The sequence below is a fragment of the Mobula birostris genome, chromosome 16, assembly GCF_030028105.1.
Source record: "Mobula birostris isolate sMobBir1 chromosome 16, sMobBir1.hap1, whole genome shotgun sequence".
NCBI classification, from domain to species: Eukaryota; Metazoa; Chordata; class Chondrichthyes; order Myliobatiformes; family Myliobatidae; genus Mobula; species Mobula birostris.
The window spans coordinates 72,625,176-72,639,311 of NC_092385.1; the positions used below are offsets into that span (position 1 = coordinate 72,625,176).

Sequence of the window (14,136 nt, forward strand, 5' to 3'; positions counted from 1 at the left end):
TCTACTTCTTAGACCATAAGACATGAGAAGAATTAGGGCATTTGGTCCATTGACTCCACTCCATTATTCCATTATGGCTGATTTATTTTCCCCCTGAATCCCATTCACCTGCTTTCTCCCTGTAACCTTTGACACCCTTACTAATCAAGAACCTATCAACCTCCGCTTTAAATATGTTTACTGGCTTGGCCTCCACAGCCGTCTGTTGCAAAGAAATCCACAGATTCATCACCATCTGGCTAAAGAAATTCCCCCTCATATCTATTCTAAGTGGATGACCCCTATTCTGAGGCTGTCCTCTGGTCCTAGACTCCCCTCTATAGGAACCGTTCTCTCCATGTTCACTGTACTGTATATAGGCCTTTCAATATTCGATAGGTTTCAATGAGGTCCCCCTGGTTCGTTGAAAACTTTAGCAACTACAGGTGCATATACTTACTTGCATCTTTTTCTTGCAAATGTTCTTATCTAGGTTCACCATAAATATATCGTTGGATTTAAGTAACATTGTGTAGACAGAAGGGATTAGTTCAGTTGGACATTTGATAATTAATTTAATTTTGTTTGGCACAGCATTGTAGTCCAAAGTTGCTGTTCTTGTGCTATACTGTTCTCTGTTTTATGTGTGATCTGGAATGTCCTGTCTGAAAATGTTGTGGACGCAGATTCAGCTGAGACTTATAGACTGCATAAAAATATGACCATTAAAACAAAAAATGCCAGTCTGGAGAATGAGCGGGTGGATGAGATAGACTGGATTTCTTTGCAAACACTCGGAGGGCTGATTGATCTCTTTCAATGGTACTATGACTCGCCATGTGACCTGAGACAATAGATCAAGTATTTAGGGTCATGACTCTTCATGGCTCACTGTTAATGCTTCTTGGATCAGGAGCTCATTGTCTCTGGAACTGAAGTTCTTCCCTTCTTACTCTCCCACAACATTCTCATCACTTTAATAATTTGTTTGTACAAACTCACTCCCATAAATTAAGTGAAAGAATGAACTAAAGTTGCCTTTGAATGAAAAGAACTTCAACCTAAGCTAATTTTTCATTGTTAATTATTTTGTTCTGGAATGAACTCATGCTAGGTTTTTGATATCTCCACTAGGGTGCCACAGTAGCGTAGTGGTTAGTATAATGCTACTACAGCCCATTGTCATTGTAAATGATCTCGTGACTAGGTTAGGATTAAATTGGGGTTTGTTGGGTGGTGCAGCTTGAAGGGCTGGAAGGGCCTATTCACACTTGCAGGCAGAATGTGTTTCAGGAAAATAGCCATGAAGTTATTCTCTATTGCATGTAGTACATCTGAAGTGACCAAATAAAAACAGAAGACATTGGTGCAGAATTAGGCCACTTGGCTAATTTAATATTCCACTCCACCTCATTCTCCTACTTTCTCCCCTTAAACTTTGACATTCTGACTAATCAGGACCATATCAAAATATGTTTTAAGTGTACTTAATATAGGCCGACAAAAAAATGACTGTATTTTTCAAAAATGGTATCGGTAGATTCAACCCGACTGGAAATAAATTGGGAAGTAATCTACAGGCAGTGCCCATGAGTAGTTACAACAGTAATATCAGGCAGTTGCTGTCTGGATTATGGTGCCAAAAATCAATGCATTAAATTAAGCAGAATGATCTGAAGTTGTTGAATTACATGTAAGGTGCCCATGGAATTGTCAAAAAGTAATATTTTAAAAACCAGAGTTCTTAATCACTATCTAATTTCCTTTCTGGTGCCTAATCTTTAGATCCTATTCCTTTAGATTTCAATTGTTACCGCATTACAAGGGTGTAATTACAAAGAAAGCATGGCAGCGGCTAGATGTTATTAGGAGATTGAGGAGAATTGGTATGTCACCAAAGACACTCACAGATCTCTCCAGGTGTACCACGGAGAGCATTCTAACTGGTTGCATCACTGTCTGATATGGAGGGGTCACTGCACGGGATTGGAAAGGCTGCAGAAAGTTGTAAACTCAGCCGGCTCTCTCATGGGCACGAGCCTCCCCAGCATCAAGGACATCTTCAAAAGGTGATGCCTTGAAAAGGCGCATCCATTATTAAGGACCACCATCACTCATTTCATGCTCTCTTCTCATTGCTACCATCAAGGAGGAGGTAGAGGAGCCTAAACACGCACATTCAATGTATCAGGAACAGCTTCTTCCCCTTTGCCATCAGATTTCTGAATGGGCAATGTATCCGTTACCACTACCTCACTAATTTTTGCTTTCATTTATTAAAAATTACTTTTATGTCATAGTCATACTTTATTGATCCCGGGGGAAATTGGTTAAATATATATTTCTTATACACTCAGTGTCCATTTTATTAGCTACCTTCTGTACCTAATAAAGTTGCCACTGATGTATGTTTCTGGTCTTCTGCTGCTGTAGCCAGCCACTACAAGGTTTGATGTGTGGCGCATTCAGAGATGCTTTTCTGCACACCGCTGTTGTAACATGTGGTGTTTTGAGTTAGGGTGGTCTTCCTGTCAGCTTGAACCAGTTTGGCCATTCTCCCCTGACCTGTCTCATTAACAAGGCATTTCTGTCCACAGAACTGCCACTCACTGGATTTTTTTGTTGTGTTTTGCACCATTCTCTGTAAACTCTAGAGTTGGAGCCCAGTTTCTGAGATACACAAACCACCCTGTCATGCGACAACAATCATTACACGGTCAGAGTCACTTAGATCACATTTCTTCCTCTTTCAGATGTTTCCCCATCTTGACAATTAAACCTCTTGACCATGCCTGCATGATTTTATGCGTTGAGTTTCTGTCACATGATTGGCTGATTGGATACTTGCATTTACATGCAAGTGTATAGGTGTACCTAATAAAATGGGCACTGGGTATAAATTTGTTATTGTTTCTTTGCTTACAGTCATCACCACACTCTTTTAAAAGAAGTGCAGCAACATGGAGTGTGTACAAGTAGAAAAAGATGCAGAGATGGTGGAGATTATTCCAAATGGCAATCATGTAGAAGATCTGATGGTGCCGATCAAAACATCCACAGAAGAGGAAAGGTGGGTGACTTATAATTCGACTACTTGAGGTGCTCTTTCCATTGAAATTGTTCAACAATAAATAATGATGGGTCAGGAGCATGTTTTTCATCGTGACACCGCGGCTACGTTGTTCAATGCAGAACAAACGCAAATTGGAACATCATTATTTTCTTCAACTTCCATTTCTTTAGCTCTTTTCAGTGCTAAGCATCAGTGACCGAGGGTAAACATGGATCACAGATATCTACCAGGTCATGGAAAGGTTGTGCTGACCGAGTCGAGAGGCACCAAGGCCTCCCTCTCCTTCCATCTGTCCTCCTGTGGAAGAGAGCAGAGCAACACCAGGCGCTTGAGTCAAGTCAAGTTATGACATGCTAATAATAATAACAATAATTTTATTCATGTAGCACCTTTCATACATTAAGTTGCTGGCTCAATGTGCTTTATATAGATTTTGAAGATAAGTCACTATAGTTATAAAATTACTAGCCAAAATTAAAAATCACAAATAAAGACAAACATCATATAGAATAAAATGTAATTGAACATACCAAATTATACAAATATAATCAAAATCAACAGGTATTAAGTAATCCTATAAGTAGGCCAAATTCAGTGGAGTATTTCAAGTTTTTGGTGCAGAAGAACCAAAGGCTACATCACTGGTTATTAAATGCCTGGCTCCTGGTGCAGTAAGCAAACCAGTATTCATGGATCTAAGATTACAATTAGGGATGTAGGGGGATAGACACTCCAGAATATACAGAGGATCTAGATTTTTCAGAACTTTATATGTAATTAAGAGTATTTTAAAGTGGATCCTAAAGGACACAGGCAGCTACTGTATGATGCCAGAACTGTTGAAATGTGCTGGTATAGAAGATAGAGGTTTCTATAATTTATAAAATAATACCCTTATTCAAATGACCCCAAAGATTCTGTAAATAATTGGAGAGTCGTAGAGTTCTACACCACTAAAACAGGCTCTTCAGCCCATCACATCCATCCTGACCTTTATGCCCTTCTACATTCATCTCATTTGCCCATGTTGAAACCAGTTCCTTCCATGCCTTGATTGTTTAACGTGTCTGTGTAAACACAGGTATTTACATAGGCAGTGCATAGAAGAAGACACAGAGCAGGGATCATGGATTCGCAGAAAAGTTACAGTGCAAGTAACCATTCAGCCCTTTGCATCCATGCCAGTGAGGAAGAACTACTTGGCCTAATCCTACATTTTAGCACCTGGTCCATAACTCTGAGTCTCTGCTCTTCAAAGTCAAAGTACTTTTATTTTCAAAGTCTGCATATCTTACCATATACTACATTGAGATTCATTTTTGTGCAGGAAAACAAGGAATTTATGAAAAACTATTCATAAACAAAGACTGACAAACATCACATCAAAGCACTTCTTAAAAGCGATGCCTCCTGCCAGGTGGCAAATTCCTGACTGCCCACCACCCTCTAAGTGAAAACAAGTTTTCCACACCTCTCTTCTAATCTTTTTAGCAATTAAATCAAATTTCTCTCAATGACTTGGATGTCTTCTGTGGTTTTTGACATCTTAGCCAAGGAAAATAGCTCTCAATTAATCCCCCCCCACCCCTTGGTTCTATGGAATATCTCAGTTTACTGGTCCATCCTCATTTAAATTCTGAAAATATCCTAGGAAATATCCCTTACCTCCTCTCAAATGCAGGTAATTCTCTTCCAAAGTCAACACATGTCAATGCTGATCTACAGTCTCCTGCTTGCTTTCTTGGGATGCCAGGAGCCATCTTGTGAAGCTCCACACTGCCTCATGTTCTGCTGCTCGCAAGTAGATAATTTGTAAACATGACGTCCACTCAGAGCTTGAGGGAGGTCTGGTGTTGAAGACCAACTGTTGCCTTAAAAAGCAGAATGTGGTACAGAATCACCAAATTGATGGACAGGATGGGGCATTGACTATTGAAAAGAGTCTGAATGCAACCCGCTGTTGATCAAACAAATCAGAGATGAACTTATCAGAACATAAAATTTTGAGTGGAATTGGTTCCTTTTTAACGTCTGAAATGAAGGAGTGTTGTCTCATGACAAGACATTGACTGTTTATAAGACTATACATTCTAGATAATAAAAGAGTGAAAGGGCATAATAACCAAATCTCTTACTAGCCCTTCTGTCAGTTAGTCCTGACGAAGGGCCTCGGCCCAAAACGTCGACATACCTCTTTCTAGAGATGCTGCCTGGTCTGCTGCGTTCACCAGCAACTTTTATGTGTGTTGCTTGAAATTCCAGTATCTGCAGATTTCCTCGTGTTTGGGTTATTGGGTGTAGTTGGGAATTTAGAGTTAAACTTGCAATCACATCCTCCATGTTCTTATTGAATGGTGTAGTAGGTGTGAGAAGCTTAGTAGTAATCTAGTTCTGTCTCACATGTTTGTATGTGTGTTTTAGGACCAGAAATGAGATTTCTTTACTCAAGAAGATTGTGAACCCTTGGCATATTCATTCCCACTGCAGTGGATTCTGGATGAATCAATCACACGGCTTTTCAGAGAGGAAGGGAGTCGAAGGATAGGAAGGTGGGTGGGTGAGGGAGGGGGATGAAGTAAGAAGCTGCAGGGTGATGGGGGAGGAGGTAAAGGGCTGAAGAAGAAGGAGAGGACTATGGACCATGAAAAAAAAAAGAGAAGGGGAACCAGAATAGGGAATGGAAAAAGAGACAATGTAGAAAGGAGAAGTAGAATTAGGCCTTTTGGCCTGTTGACAATGCTCTGCCGTTCAATCGCGACTGATTTTTTTTCAGCTTCACGCTGCTGTCATATCCCTGTAACTCTTAGCCCATTTCCCAGCAAAGAACTAATGACTTGGCCTCTCTGGCAATGAATTCCACAGATTCACCACCCACTGGTTAAAGAAATTCCTCCTGTTCAGAGTACTAAAGGGATGTCCTTTTGTCCAGAGGATGTGCATACTAAAGACAGGCATACTAAAGGAGGCATCCTCTCCATGTCCATTCTATCCAGGCCTTTCACTCTGTAGCTTTAATGAGATTGCCTCATGTACTTCTGAATTACACTGAGTACAAGCTCAGAACAATCAAACACTCCATGGATTTATTTCTCAGATGACTACAATTGAATCAGGCCATTTTGGAAGCATTGAACTATTATCACAAGTAAGTCTACAGATGCTGGAAATCCAGAGCAACACACACAAAATGCTGGAGGAACTGAGCAGGCCAGGCTATGAAAATGAATAAACTGTTGGCGTTTTAGGCCGAGACCCTTCATCAGGACTGGAAAGGAAAGGGGAAGCCAAATGAATAAAAAGGCGGAATGAAGGGAAGGAGGACAAGCTAGAAGGTGATAGGTGAGGCCAGGTGGGTGGGAGAGATCAAGGACTAGAGAGAAAACGAATCTGATAGGGGAGGAGAGTGGATCATGGGAGAGAGGGAAGAAGGAGGGGACCTAGGGGGAGGTGATAGGCAGGTGAGGAGATAAGGTAAGAGGCCAGAGTGGGGAATAGAAGAAGAGGGAGGTGAAAAGAAATAGAGAAAAAAAGTGACCAGGAGAAATCAATGTTTATGTTATCAGGTTGTAGGGTATGATGTGTTGCTCCCCCACCCTGAGAGTGGTCTCATCGTGGCAGAAGAGGAAGCCATGAACCGACACAGTTCTTGTCCTAATGCTACAATACCGCCTGCCTAATGGTAGGTAGGGAGTCAAAAAAAAAAAAGTTGGACAGATGGAGGGGTCATTGATAATGCTGTGCATGTGCAGTGCCCCTGATAAATATCTCTGATGGGTGGAAGAGAGACCCTGATGATCCTCTCAGCTGTCCTCGCAATCCTTTGCAGGGGCTTTTGGCCAATTTCCTTGCAATTCCATACCAGATGAAGAGTACATTATACTCATTTTGGTATTTTTTCTAATTTTGAAACCCATCAGATATGAAGAAAATGAAGGAAACTCGGCCGAGTGTGACGAATTCCTGCCTCACTCAGACACAGAGAAGAAGCCAACTCGATTTACAGATGTAAGTTAATTTGAGACATGTTCCTTCTCAGTCAGGGGAGAGTGCTGAATATGGTTAGTTGGATCAAGATAGATTTTTGTTCCTTAAGTACACGGATGCATCTGGAATCATTAGTCAGCAGGTTGTTTTACCCTTTGATCCTCCATGCTCAAGGCACTTCTTCCATTGCAGTTTGAAGGGAAGACCTCCTTTGGGATGTCTGTGTTCAATCTGAGCAATGCTATCATGGGCAGTGGAATCCTGGGACTGGCATATGCGATGGCCAACACAGGTATTGTCCTGTTCCTGTAAGTACACCTTTCATCTATTTGAATGTTCCGTACTCGGGTCTCACAGCTTTCATGCTGACAGAACAGTCTGTAACTCTACTCCGTAGCTTGTAAACATTCTTAAGGCTGATTTATACTTGTGCGTCAAATGTACGCGGTAGCCGCATACCCTATACTATACTTTACGCGAACCCTACACCGTAGCCTAACGCGCACCTCTCCCAAAATGTAACTACGCGTTGCAGCAACACAGACCTGAACAACTGTGATTGGTCCGCTTGGTAGCATCGCATTTCCTCCTACGCTGCAATAGCTTCCCATTGGGCGACTGAAGGGCAGGGAAGGAACTCTGGCTGCAATGCTTTCCATAAAGCTTTACAGACCTCCAAAATTATGGAGGACCCTGTGCTTGACGCCAGCTTGTAGCTAGCTGCTACAGCCTGTTGACTTCCACCTGAAGCTAAAACTCAAATGGTGATTGCCAGTCTCTGAGTGTACTGTGCGTACACTGATGCGATATTAATGGTTGGAAACGATGAACCAAATCGTCAAATCTACCTGCTGACATCCGAAAATATTTGAAATGCATTTCCTCGTCCATGTCTCTCAGTGGCTGGACAAACACAGAAAATTCACCCTCCTTTAGTTTCAGTCGCCATTCTTTGAAGTTCGAGTTTCTTCTTGTAGACTTTCAACACAAAGAAACTCAACACAGTGGCCTAGAAACCCCACCGCCAACTAGCATTTTGGAGGTGAATTGCAGAGCAAGGCAGACACACCAATGCACAAGTATAAATGTTCACAGCAGCGTAGCCCACTTGCGTAGGCTGTGGTGCAAGATAGTACACACAAGTACAAATCAGCCTTTATACTCTATTGTAGTGTGGGCAACATGCCCAACAGTAACTTTCATAAACACAAGATATATTTTTTTATTTTTTTATTTTAGGATACAGTGTGGAATAGGCTCTTCTAGCTCTTCAAGCCACGGCGCTCAGCAGCCCTAGGTTTAACCCTAGCCTAATCACAGTACAATTTTCAATAACTAATTAAACCTACTAACTGGTACCTCTTTTGGCTGTGGGAGGAAACTGGAGCACCCAGGGAAAACCTATGCATTCCATGGGGAGAATGTACAGACTCCTTACAGAGGATGCAGGGATTGACTCTAAACTCTGATGTCCTGAGTTGGAGTAGCATTGCGCTGACCACTACTGTGACACCCCAGTATCTGGAGATCTGAGCTCAAATCACAACATGGCAGATATGAAATTTAAAGTCTGGTAATAATCTGGAATTTGGAAAAAAGATCAACTAGTATGACTGCAAGAATCTCAAAGATTTCAGAGAAAATTTCTCCTTTGAAGGAGCTACAGAGTTTAAGAGTCACAGAGTCATAGAGCAGAGAAGAAGGCCCTTTGGCCCAAATGGTCTAAGCTGATCAAGATGCCCATTTAATAAGATTACTAAGCTTCCTTGTAATTTCCAAACAGCACAATTTGCATGGATTTTGTAAACCTCCCCCAATAGATTATCAGTTGCTGTTCATTTCAGGATTTTCTTTAATCTACAGTATATTAATAACCAAGATTTCTTCTAATATGCTTTAGTTTATTTCCTTGTTCACCCTTATCAAAAATATTATAGTGAATAATTATATTAAAATTGTTCCCCTTTTTTAAAAAAAAATCTAATGCAGTTGAATAGTGTATGTCTTCGTTGCCCATCAGCACTTAAAACTAGAACAGAAACACCCATGGAAGTCCGAAGTATTATGTTTGCTCTTCCAAAGCATTGCATAAAAACATCACCCTCTGTGGCCAAACTGCAAACTGCAGCCACCCACCAGGGTTTCCACAAATATAGTGGGCACGTGGCCAGGTGGTTAAGACATTCGACTAGCGAGCTGAAGGTCGTGAGTTCAAGCCCCAGCCGAGGCAGCATGGGCAACTGCCAGTCTTCCATACAACCTTGCCCAGGCCTGCGCCCTGGAGAGTGAAGACTTTCCAGGCGCAGATCCATGGTCTCTCAAGACTAACGGATGCCATTAATTTGAACAACAGTGCACTGGGCGGCTCAGTAGCATAGCAGTGCTATTACAGCTTAGGGTGTCAGAGTTCGGAGTTCAATTCCAGCGCCATCCGTAAAGCCTTCCCTTGCAATGCATGGGCTTTCTTTGGGTTCTCCAGATTTCCCCCCACATGTATCAGTTGGTAGGTTAATTAGTCATTGTAATTTGACCTATGATTAGGCTGGGATTAAGTTGGGAGTTGCTGGGCAGTATAGCTCAAAGTCTGGAAGGGCCTATTCTGCACTCTAAATAATAAATTCTAACTTGCCAGCAAAGCGCAATGCACTGTACTCTTGGCTTATTTAAGCACTGTCATTTTATCAAAATAGTTGCTACACTCAATTCCTGACGACTGCAATCTGGGATACATTCACATATGTTCTGCAGCAGGTTAAGATCGTCTTTGAGACCATTTTAACGTTCTTGCCATCACACTCTCAAAGGTGTATTTGTACGGATGCAATTGACTGCACTTTTTGGTTTGAAAGCCTGCAGTACTTGCAATGGTTTCTTGGCCTTTGAGAGTGTGATGTTGAAAGTCTAGTTCTGTCATTTTACACATGCTGTAAACTGAGGTCAGTTGCTTCATTTCACATGTTGCTATATTCTAAAAGTGGGCCAGTCATTGGAAAGGATCCCATCTCATATCCTGAGCTTTTCATTGTAAGCAGGGTGTCTCTTCCTGAACTGAGAATCCCTTGCGTGAGTGGGGGAGCTGGATTTGGGTGGGTTTCTTGGGAGGAGAGTGAGAATTTAATGAAGAACAGATGATTTCCTTCCCCAACTGCAAGCCTCCTGATGTACTGAATAGATCAGGAATTGATGAGGTGTTTCATTAAGATGTTTCAAGGACTGTTCTTCCAACTACAGCAGCGTGAAACTGCTGAGGGAGGAATAGGGGCATGTTTCACCAAGAACTGATGTAGCTGCTGTGGGGTGTATTTATCAGCCTGGTTAGTTTACATCTGACTTACCTAAAAGCCAGTGATCTCAAAATTTGGATTGATAAACAAACAGAAAAGTATCCATTTACAAATATCACCATATGTGCATTTTCTGATTTAGTGTTGGAAAGCTAGATCCTGGAAGAACTAAACACTTTGCACCATCAGTTTAGATTCTAGAATATTTGGTCTGTAAGGATAGAGAGAACATCTGAAAGATTAATTGTAATAAACTACCGATGAGAAATATCAGGCAATGTGGCCACTTTATTTAGTACAGGGAGTGTATGCTTGTGTTCTTTTTACTGCTGTAGCTCATATATTTCAAGGTTCAACATGTTATGCATTCAGAGATGCTCTTCTGCACGTAACTGTTGTAACGTGGTTATTTTAGTTACTGTAACCTTCCTGTCAGCTTGAACCAGTCTGGCCATTCTCCTCTGACCTCTGTCACTAACAAGGCGTTTTTGCCCACAGAACTCCCGCACACTAGATGTTTTTTTGTTTTTCACACCATTCTCTGTAAACGCTAGAGACTGTTGTGGGTGAAAATCCCAGGAGATCAGCAGTTTCTGAGATGCTTAAACCACCACGTCTGGCACCAACAATCATTCCACAGTCAAAGTCACTTAGATCACATTTCTTCCCCGATGTGATGTTTCAACAACATTTGGTCTGAACAACAACTGAACCTCTTGACCATGTGAGCATGCTTCTATGCTTTGAGTTGCTGCCACGTGATTGGCTGTTTAGATGAGAGCAGGTGCACTAATAGAGTGGGCACTGAGTGTATACTTTTCAGTTAAATGATACAAGGTGGTTGGTTTTATTTGTACATGAAACCATGTGAGTTGTGTGTGAGTGGATGATATTGTAAGTACTTCCCAGTCTATGAATACCAAACTTACGTACAGTTTATTCTTATGAACAAGTACTTGGCAGACTGCTGGTGTGGATGTGCTGGCTGTAATGACCTGCAGGGATCTTCTGCAGTGTGGGAATTTGGCTTGCAGGCAGAATTTGTGATATTCAAACTGTGTGGGTTATGAAAGATTCACAGGAATGGAGCCCTGCTGAAAACTGGGGAGAACTTCTACAGCAAGAATGGACGTGGGGAGATGAGATCAGGCTAGATGGGCAAAAGGTTTGGCATGGATGGGCTGAATAATGGAAGGTGGAATTTTATTGCAGACAAGTGTGACGTGTTGCACTTTGGAAGTACAAACTAGGGTTTGTTGATCAGATATTTACATTGACTTACACAGTGTCTGGCTGGTCACTGTGGTGTATGGTAGAACAAAAGGATCTGGGAATAAAGATCCATAATTGCTTGAAAGCGGCATCCTAGGTAGATAGGTTCGTAAAGAGAGGTTCTTGACCATATGACAATAAGATATAGAAGCATGAGTAGGCTATTCAGCCCATCGAGTCTGCGCCATTCAATCATGGGCTGCCCAATTCTTCCAGTCATCTCACTCCCCTGCTTTCACCCCATACTCTTTGATGCCCTGGCTAATCAAGAACCTATCTATCTCTGCCTTAAATGCACCCAATTTCTTGGCCTCCACAGCCATTCATGGCAACAAATTCCACAGATTTACCACCCTCTTGACTAAAGTAATTTCTCCGCATCTCTGTTCTAAATGGACATCCTTCAATCCTGAAGTTGTGCCCTTATGTCCTAGAGCCCCTTACCATGGGAAATAACTTTACCATATCTAATCTGTTCAGGCCTTTTAACATTCGGAATGTTTCTATGAGATCCCCTCCACCCCCATTCTTCTAAACTCCAGGGAATACAACCTAAGAGCAGCCAGTTAGTCCTCATACAGTAACCCTTTCATTTCTGGAATCATTTTTGTGAATCTTCTCTGAACCCTTTCTAATGTCAGTATATCCTTTCTAAAATAAGGAGCCCAATTTTTAATTGGGGAAGGGCAAATTATGAGGCTATAAGGCTAGAACTTGCGGGTGTGAATTCGGATGACGTTTTTTCAGGGAAATGTACTATGGACATGTGGTCGATGTTTAGGGATCCCTTGCAGAATGTTAGGGATAAATTTGTCCTGGTGAGGAAGATAAAGAATGGTAGGGTGAAGGAACCATGGGTGACAAGTGAGATGGAAAATCTAGTCAGGTGGAAGAAGGCAGTATACGTAAGGTTTAGGAAGCAAGGATCAGATGGGTCAATTGAGGAATCTAGGGTAGCAAGAAAGGAGCTTAAGAAGGGGCTGAGGAGAGCAAGAAGGGGGCATGTGAAGGCCTTGGCGAGTAGGGTAGAGGAAAACCCCAAGGCATTCTTCAATTATGTGGAGAACAAAAGGATGACAGGAGTGAAGGTAGGACCGATTAGAGATAAAGGTGGGAGGCTGTGGAAGTGAGCAAGGTCCTCAATGAATACTTTTCTTCGGTATTCACCGATGAGAGGGAATTGATGACGGTGAGGACAATATGAGTAAGATTGATGTTCTGGAGTATGTTGATATTAAGAGAGAGGAGGTGTTGGAAAAAATACATTAGGACGGATAAGTCCCCAGGGCCTGACGTGGATGTGATCTACATGGATTTTAGTAAGGCATTTGACAAGGTTCCACACAGTAGGCTTATTCAGAAAGTCAAAAGGCATGGGATCCAGGGAAGTTTGGCCAGGTGGATTCAGAATTGGCTTGCCTGCAGAAAGCAGAGGGTCAGGGTGGAGAGAGTACCTTTGGATTGGAGGGATGTGACTAGTGGTGTCCCACAAGGATCGTTTCTGGGACCTCTACTTTTCATGATTTTTTTTATTAACGACTTGGATGTGGGGGATAGAAAGGTGGGTTGGCAAGTTTACAGATGACACAAAGGTTGGTGGTGTTGTAGATAGTGTAGAGGATTGTCGAAGATTGCAGAGAGACGTTGATAGGATGCAGAAGTGGGCTGAGAAGTGGCAGATGGAATTCAACCTGGAGAAGTGTGAGGTGGTACACTTCGGAAGGACAAACTTCAAGGCAGAGTACAAAGTAAATGGCAGGATACTTGGTAGTGTGGAGGAGCAGAGGGATCTGGGGGCACATGTCCACAGATTCCTGAAAGTTGCCTCACAGGTGGATAGGGTAGTTAAGAAAGCTTATGGGGTGTTAGCTTTCATAAGTCGAGGGATAGAGTTTAAGAGTCACGATGTAATGATGCAGCTCTATAAAACTCTGGTTAGGTCACACTTGGGGTACTGTGTTCAGTTCTGGTCGCCTCACTATAGGAAGGATGAGGAAGCATTGGAAAGGGTACAGAGGAGATTTACCAGGATGCTGCCTGGTTTAGAGAGTATGGATTATGATCAGAGATTAGGGGAGCTTGGGCTTTACTCTTTGGAGAGGAGGAGGATGAGAGGAGACATGATAGAGGTGTACAAGATAATAAGAGGAATAGATAGAGTAGATAGCCAATGCCTCTTCCCCAGGGCACCACTGCTCAATACAAGAGGACGTGGCTTTAAGATAAGGGGTGGGAAGTTCAAGGGGGATATTAGAGGAAGGTTTTTTTTTCACTCAGAGAGTGGTTGGTGCATGGAATGCACTGCCTGAGTCAGTGGTGGAGGCAGATACACTAGTGAAATTTAAGAGACTACTAGACAGGTATATGGAAGAATTTAAGGTGGGGGCTTATATGGGAGGCAGGGTTTAAGGGTCAGCACAACATTGTGGGCCAAAGGGCCTGTACTGTGCTGTGCTATTCTATGTTCTATGTTCTAAAACTGTACACAATACTCCAAGTGTGTCTCACGAGTGCCTTCTAGAGCCTCAACATCACATCCCCGCT

The 14,136-nt window shown here is 42.2% G+C and overlaps 1 protein-coding gene across 3 annotated transcripts in view; it reads left to right on the forward strand.

The window, feature by feature from the left end:
• slc38a3b (solute carrier family 38 member 3b) overlaps positions 1-14,136 on the forward strand; it is a 165,824-nt gene that overhangs the window by 26,564 nt on the left and 125,124 nt on the right. For all 3 annotated transcript variants that reach the window (XM_072280829.1, XM_072280830.1, XM_072280831.1), the window contains exons 2-4: positions 2,905-3,049; positions 6,970-7,057; positions 7,229-7,344. In XM_072280829.1, coding sequence (XP_072136930.1) covers positions 2,940-3,049; positions 6,970-7,057; positions 7,229-7,344 — 314 coding nt within the window. In that variant the 5' untranslated portion in view covers positions 2,905-2,939. The remainder of the gene's footprint in view (positions 1-2,904; positions 3,050-6,969; positions 7,058-7,228; positions 7,345-14,136) is intronic.